The 6,838-nt window shown below is 56.6% G+C and overlaps 1 protein-coding gene across 2 annotated transcripts in view; it reads left to right on the top strand.

The window, feature by feature from the left end:
- The first annotated feature begins 489 nt into the window (after window positions 1–489).
- Window positions 490–6,838, top strand: part of Irx5 (iroquois homeobox 5) — an 89,674-nt gene continuing 83,325 nt past the window's right edge. The window contains exons 1-3 of one of the 2 annotated variants that reach the window (XM_090357040.1): window positions 490–1,010; window positions 2,107–2,512; window positions 2,688–3,476. In XM_090357040.1, coding sequence (XP_090213166.1) covers window positions 762–1,010; window positions 2,107–2,512; window positions 2,688–3,476 — 1,444 coding nt within the window. In that variant the 5' untranslated portion in view covers window positions 490–761. Of the gene's footprint in view, window positions 1,011–2,106; window positions 2,513–2,687; window positions 3,700–6,838 lie in introns of those variants that run through there. The other variant, XM_090357039.1, reaches the window with a different exon arrangement.

The following is a 6,838-nucleotide window of genomic DNA, read 5'->3' as shown; positions in this document are numbered from 1 at the left end:
CGCGCGAGCGGCCGGACCCGCTACCGGAGCCCACGTCGCGTCGAGCCCGCTGCTCCTCTCCGAGTTAGCCAGGGAGGAAAGTTGGAAGAGGTCGGCGCTCTTGGGATGTGATTGTCATCCTGGGGCCGGCGCTCGAGAGTCTGAGAGAAAGAGAGAGAGAGAGCTGGGGACGGGAGGGGGGAGGTAAGAGAGGGAGGGGAGAGGGGGGCCGCGGAGGAGAGGCGGGCGCTAGGGAGGGGCGAGGGGGAACGCCAGCGAGCGGGAGAGGGAGCGGGGAAGGGAGAGGGAGAGGGCGAGGCGCGCCTGGCGGCCGGGTTGGCTGTGGCCGCCCAGAGGCTCCTGCCAGTCCTCCCACTGACTACACCCCGGGAAGGAGGAGCTTCGGGCGCGCACAAGGCGTCAGAATCCTCAATTTCCAACTTAGCATCTTGGCAGGACCTTTGCGAAGCCAAAAGCAGAGCCCCCCGGTGCAAAGAGCGAGGGGGAAAAGAGAAAGCAGCCAGGGAAGGGCGAGGGTGGGGGGGGGGCGGAAAGCCGAGCCGGGGCGAGTGGGGCGCGCAGAAGAGCGGGCGCAGCGATCGCAGCCGGAGGCGCGCGGGAAGCTAAAGAAGAGGCGCTGCGGGCCGGAGCCCCGGAGCCCGGGCTCGAAGAGCGGCGGCCCAGGGCAGCCAGAGGCCAGGTGCCCGCCCGATCGCCCTCGCAGGGCGCCGCCCGGCTCGTTGGCGGCCGCGGCGCGGCGCGCCCCATGCCCGTGTGTGGCCATGTCCTACCCGCAGGGCTACTTGTACCAGCCGTCCGCCTCGCTGGCGCTCTACTCCTGCCCGGCGTACAGCACCAGCGTTATTTCGGGGCCCCGCACGGATGAGCTCGGCCGGTCGTCTTCGGGCTCTGCGTTCTCACCCTACGCTGGCTCCACTGCCTTCACGGCGCCCTCGCCGGGCTACAACTCGCACCTCCAGTACGGCGCGGACCCCGCGGCCGCGGCCGCCGCCGCTTTCTCCTCGTACGTGGTGAGTGAATGGGATCCGAGGCCAGCGGAGGGCGAGGGCAGCCGAGGCCAGGCGTGCAGGCGGGGACTGCGGGGGACTGCGGGGGACACGGGCCGAGGCGCCACTACCGATCTCCCCCGCCAAGCCTCTCGGGGCGGGGGAGGGGGGGTGACCCGGGAAACTTGAGCGATTGTCTTACTCGGCTTCGCCCGGGCCTCGAGCTCCGGAGTTGCAAGAACCAGTATCACAGAGCTAGCAGGGTTTGGAGGGGAGACGTCGTTGCAATTTAAGGGTAACCATGTTTGGTTCAAACATAGGCACTGGCCCGCCCTGCGGATTGTTGTTGTTGTTGTTGTTTTTTAATTATGCGGCGTTGGAAAAGTAGTTCAAAAGAAATACACCCGAAATCTGAACAGAAGCGTGTTAAATCTATGTAAATGTGGTTTGCCCTCGCCTTTAATTAATCCTCCAAAATGTTGCAAATCCGTAATCCTATCTTCGCAATCCGATTTGGAGGTATTCAATTTCTCAAAAGTCGTCCGAGCTGCGGTGCATCCGGGATTTTTCGGCCCGGCGCACTTTCTGGAAAAGCGCAATGGCTTGAGTTCGGGGTACCATTTTTTTTTTTTGGAAGGTGGGCGTGGGAGTTAAGACTCGGCTTGTGGTTTGCGATTCTTTGAAGATTAAAAGAAAGAAAGAAAGCCCTGACTTCTCTTGTTCTACCCCCTTGCGCCCAACGTGTGGTCGCGCGCTGAGTCGCCCAGGCCTGGCCTCTGTCTGGACGGTGGGCCGGGCCACGGAGGCCTGACCTGCGCACCGGGCACGGATCTTCCCCCGGCAGAAAGGGTCCGCGCCGAGGCCCGGACAGCTTCAGAGGTCCTTCCCCCCGCCCCCAAAACCACACTCTGGAGTTGAGGGGCCCGGCTGTCTCCTGGATGGCGGCGGGGAGGTGCCGCGCCTCGGTGTGAATCAGCCAGCCCGGCCCGCGGAGAAGCTGGAACGAGTGGGCCTCGGCGGCCCGTACACCCCGGGGCGCAGGGAACGTGTGCTTCAGCCTTTCCGATGGCTGTGAAGACCGCGGTCCACACTCACCAACCTCTCGGTCTGTTCCCTGCAGGGTTCTCCTTATGATCACACACCCGGCATGGCGGGATCCTTGGGGTACCACCCTTACGCGGCGCCCCTGGGATCGTACCCTTATGGGGACCCCGCGTACCGGAAGAACGCCACCCGGGACGCTACGGCTACCCTCAAGGCCTGGCTAAACGAGCACCGCAAGAACCCCTACCCCACCAAGGGCGAGAAGATCATGCTGGCCATCATCACCAAGATGACCCTCACCCAGGTGTCCACCTGGTTCGCCAACGCGCGCCGGCGCCTCAAGAAGGAGAACAAGATGACGTGGACGCCGCGGAACCGCAGCGAGGACGAGGAGGAAGAGGAGAACATCGACCTGGAGAAGAACGACGAGGACGAGCCCCAGAAACCCGAGGACAAGAGTGAGCCCGAAGGCCCAGAAGCAGGTTGGTGGATACGGGACGGGGCGCGTCGGGCTGGGGTGAGAAGGAAAAGGGGGCCTGGAGGGGGCGCGCACGGGTCCTGGAGGTGGGGAGCGAGGGGCTCGGACTTGGCCGGCGGAAGCCTCGGGTCCCGCCGCGTGGTTCCGGCCCCTCCTGACAGCCTGGGTTTCGCTCACAGGAGGAGCCGAGCAGAAGGCGGCTGCGGGCTGCGAACGGCTGGAACGGCTGCAGGGGCCGCCCAGCCCCGCCGGCAAGGAGACCGAAGGCAGCCTCAGCGACTCGGATTTGAAAGAGCTGCCTTCCGAGGGGCGCCACGACGCGCAGCCCGGGGCCCCTCGCGGCGGCGGGCCCTCCCCAGCTGGGCCAGCGGCGGCGCGGCTGGCCGAGGACCCAGCCTCCCACTACCCCGCGGGCGCGCCCGCGCCCGGCGCGCACGCCTCGGCCGGAGAGCTGCCCCCCGGCGCCGGCGGGCCCTCGGTCATCCACTCGCCGCCGCCACCGCCTCAGCCGGTGGTGCTCGCTAAGCCCAAACTGTGGTCTCTGGCAGAGATCGCCACATCCTCGGACAAGGTCAAGGACGGGGGCGGCGGGAACGAGGGTTCTCCATGCCCACCGTGCCCGGGGTCCGTAGCCAGGCAAGCCCTAGGAGGCAGCCGCGCGTCGCCGGCGCCGGCGCCGTCGCGCTCGCCCTCGGCGCAGTGTCCCTTTCCCGGCGGGACGGTGCTGTCCCGGCCTCTTTACTACACAGCGCCCTTCTATCCCGGCTACACGAACTATGGCTCCTTTGGACATCTCCATGGCCACCCCGGGCCTGGAGCAGGCCCCACGACCGGTCCAGGCTCTCATTTCAATGGATTAAACCAGACCGTGTTGAACCGCGCGGACACTTTGACTAAAGACCCGAAAATGTTGAGGAACCCGTCTCAACTAGACCTGTGCAAAGACTCTCCCTATGAGTTGAAGAAAGGTATGTCCGACATTTAACGCGGGCTGCGTCGCTCCCGGACTTCCCTAATTTATTAAAAACATGGCCTTGGCAGTTATTTTTTCCCCTATCACCGAGAGAGAGCGAGCAAGCAAGAGAGCGAAAGGGAGAGAGAGGAGAGAGAGAGAGAAGAGAGAGAGAGAGAGAGAGAGAGAGAGAGAGAGAGAGAGAGAGAGAGAGAGAGAGAGAGAGAGAGAGAGAGAAACTACCCCTCCTATTCAAAAGTTTATAATCAGTGGAGATGAATGGCATAAAAATGTAAAACATCTCCACATACACAAAAATGTCTTAACCAACTGAGAAGAAAAATTAAAAAGAGGATTTGTATTAAATCTTATTCTGTATATTTAATGTAGCATTTTTTGTATTTAAATTGATAATTCAATATCTTTGAAGTAAATTATGAAATCAAGACACTTGTACAGGCATTTAATGTTTTTGTAATATAAATATATACATTTGTGTTTTCCCCTCCAAAACTGTTTCATAGTTTAAAAAATACAAGTTTAATTTAATTTTTTACACCTATTGATTTTTCTGGGTATGAGCTAAAGTATTATTACAGAAAGGAAACAGGTTATACACTTAGATTTAAAAGGTAAAAGAAACTGCAGCCGCCTTTGTAAAAATGCAAAAAAATATTTAATTAAAAGAGATTTTAACATAATCAGAGCTACTCTTTACTTTTTAGAAGCCTCAATAAACTGTCCGTTGCCTTGGTCAAAAGCTGCAACTGTAACTTTTTTTCGAAGTGGGGTGTGAACAGTACCATGGACCCTCCCTAAATACACTGAAGGAACCTTGTCCAGTAATTAAAATACAATCCCCAGGGGATAGCTCTGCTGGGGAATGCGGATTTGGGTCATTGATGCGGGCTACTTAGGGGAGATTGGACCCTGGAGGAAGAAGAGAGACCCAAGTGTGTGCCCAGACGGGAGAAAAGATGGCAAAGCTAACCAGAGACACGCACCACCCGAGCGCCATCGCTTAACCTAATTACTTCCAATCAGTGTCGTGTTTTATGCAAAGCAATCAGCTGGTGAACTTTGCTAATGAGTTCGATTTTATGCCGGATTTAGCCCTTATTACTATTTCAAAGGTGCTACTGGCGAATACGGCGGGGAGCGTTAGGAGATGCCAAAGGGAAAGCTTTCCCAAGTCAGTGCCTTCTCTATTGCTTCAAAATTGGGCATTGATCTCTTCTTTGGATTTGATTAAATCAGTGAATGTTTTATCCTGGACTGTGAGGGTGGTGAGTCGCGGGGGGGGGGCAGGGGTGTGTGTGTGGGGGAGTGCTGCCGGAGTAGCAAAAAAAAAAAAAAAAAAAAACCCAACCCACCGCGGGACGGTACCCCCCTTTCACAGGTAGGTGTCAGACTTGATCTGACTTTCGAGCTTGCACTTTGCTGAATCGGAGGTCGGAGAGGGCAGAAGAGGAAGGGAGATGGGGCTCCAAAGCCTCTGGGGTGGAATGGGGGCCTGAGGGGGAGAAAGCGGAGCCCCGGAAAGGGTTGGGGAGAACCCTCCCTCCAAGGGCCTCTTTTTGAACAAGTGACTTCAAAAGCCCGGGGCCATGGCGTAGATAAGGCCACCGTGGACTGGACGAGGGTTGTCGTCGCTTTAACACTTTTCCCAGTTCAGATGCACGCGTCTGCGTGGCTACAGAAGCATTTTTGAGGTTTTGTTTGTTTTCTCCTTTTCGTCCTGTGTATTTTATATCGAAATGCAAACTCAGTTCTAAATCCGAGGGAGTTGCACCACCACCCTTGGCCCGCCCGGGGCCGGCCAACCCTGTGGACGTGCGGGCTTGGCTGGGGCGCTCACGTCTCCATTTTACAGAGGAGACTTGGAACTGTCTTGCATTCGTGGGAAATTTCGGTTGTTGGGGAGAGGCGGGGCGCATTACCGCAAAAAAACACACTGCCACGGGGGAATTAATTTGCTCTATTAAATCCAAGCTCCGGTGTAGGGACAAAATGCGTTTGCTCGAAACGCCACTTTAATTAGGCTAAATCAAAATGCACATAGTTGCATCTTTACACAAGATGACTTTGACAACTCGTGTTGTTTTTCTACACACTTCAAAGTTTTTCAGCAGTTGCTGCTTTTTACATATTTTTTTTAAATAAAAGAAAACCTTGCAACCGGGATCCTTTAGATTATTTGCATTTAAACAAGTTTGAAAGCTGCATTGTCTAGATTTTTTTTTTTTGCAAACCGTGGTCTACCTCAGGGTTTAAATCAGTGACAAAATTTACGCGAGGAGAATGGCTTTAAAGCTGGAAATGTGAATGATTAAATATGCATGAGATTATTGCATTTTATTTTGTCCCTTTAATTATAAATGATTTTTTAAACAATTGAATTCCAGAGATGACTTGCCCTCCCTGACCCTGCGCCCAGTCCCCTCCACCTCCCCTCCCCCCCTTAGCCCGGTTCACAGCTCTCCCTCTCCCTCCCCCACCCCTCCCGTTGAATATGCAACCCCAGGAGTCACCTTGTTTAGAAAAATAAGAATAGGCCAGTCTCTTAAGAGAAAGTTGAAAGACGACCTTAACTTCGTCAGCTTTTGGAAGCTTTGCCTCTAAACCCTACCCAATGATTTTAAAAAGAAAATTACAGGCCTGCCAGCGTTCCCGGGAATATGCAAATGACGCGGCCCGGCTACCCCGGCCCCGCAGCCGAGGCTCAGGACTGCGCTGCAGGCCCTCCCGGCTGCCGGGGAGCTGGAACTGCGCACCCCGAGGGCCAAGCCTTTCTCCTGGAGGAGAGGCCGCGCGAAGAGGCCTCTCAGCTGGGGCGCACCACGTCCAGGAACCCCGCTGGGGATGAGCCTAATCACTGTCCTGTGCTCACATTTCTCCCGCCCTGGGCCTCGGCAAAGTCTGCGATTTTTTTTTAAATAGATGTATATACTCCATCCAAAGTACAAACTCCTAATTCAATCTGTTTGGAGGATGTTTAGATCTGAGTTTCGATGGCCAGCGCTTTAGGGGGGGATTTGGAGACTTTGTAATTTGGAGGTGGGCTGCGAGCCTGACCAGGGTGTCAGGCGGTTAAGGAAACTGTCCTCCATTTAATCCCAGGAGGAGTCCCCAGTATCAGCCGTTTTGTCGCCTCTCCAACCGTCTAGGAGACCATGCATTTTAAGAGTGGCGTTCCGGGGCCGGTGGGGTTCGGGGTGCGTGCTGGGTTCGGGTCTGCGAGCAGACCGAGTGTTGAGAAGCAGTGCCCGGGCTCGCGATCCCTCGACGCTGCCGTTGCGCCAGTGTTGGCCACCTGCGCCTGGCTGGGCCAGTTCCGAGCCCCAAGGAACCAGGAGCGCCCGGCTTGACTTTTAAGGA

Source organism: Megascapheus bottae, chromosome 24 (genome assembly GCF_031878675.1).
Source record: "Megascapheus bottae isolate mThoBot1 chromosome 24, mThoBot2.hap1, whole genome shotgun sequence".
NCBI lineage: Eukaryota > Metazoa > Chordata > Mammalia > Rodentia > Geomyidae > Megascapheus > Megascapheus bottae.
This window is presented reverse-complemented; position numbering and strand designations above follow the sequence as displayed.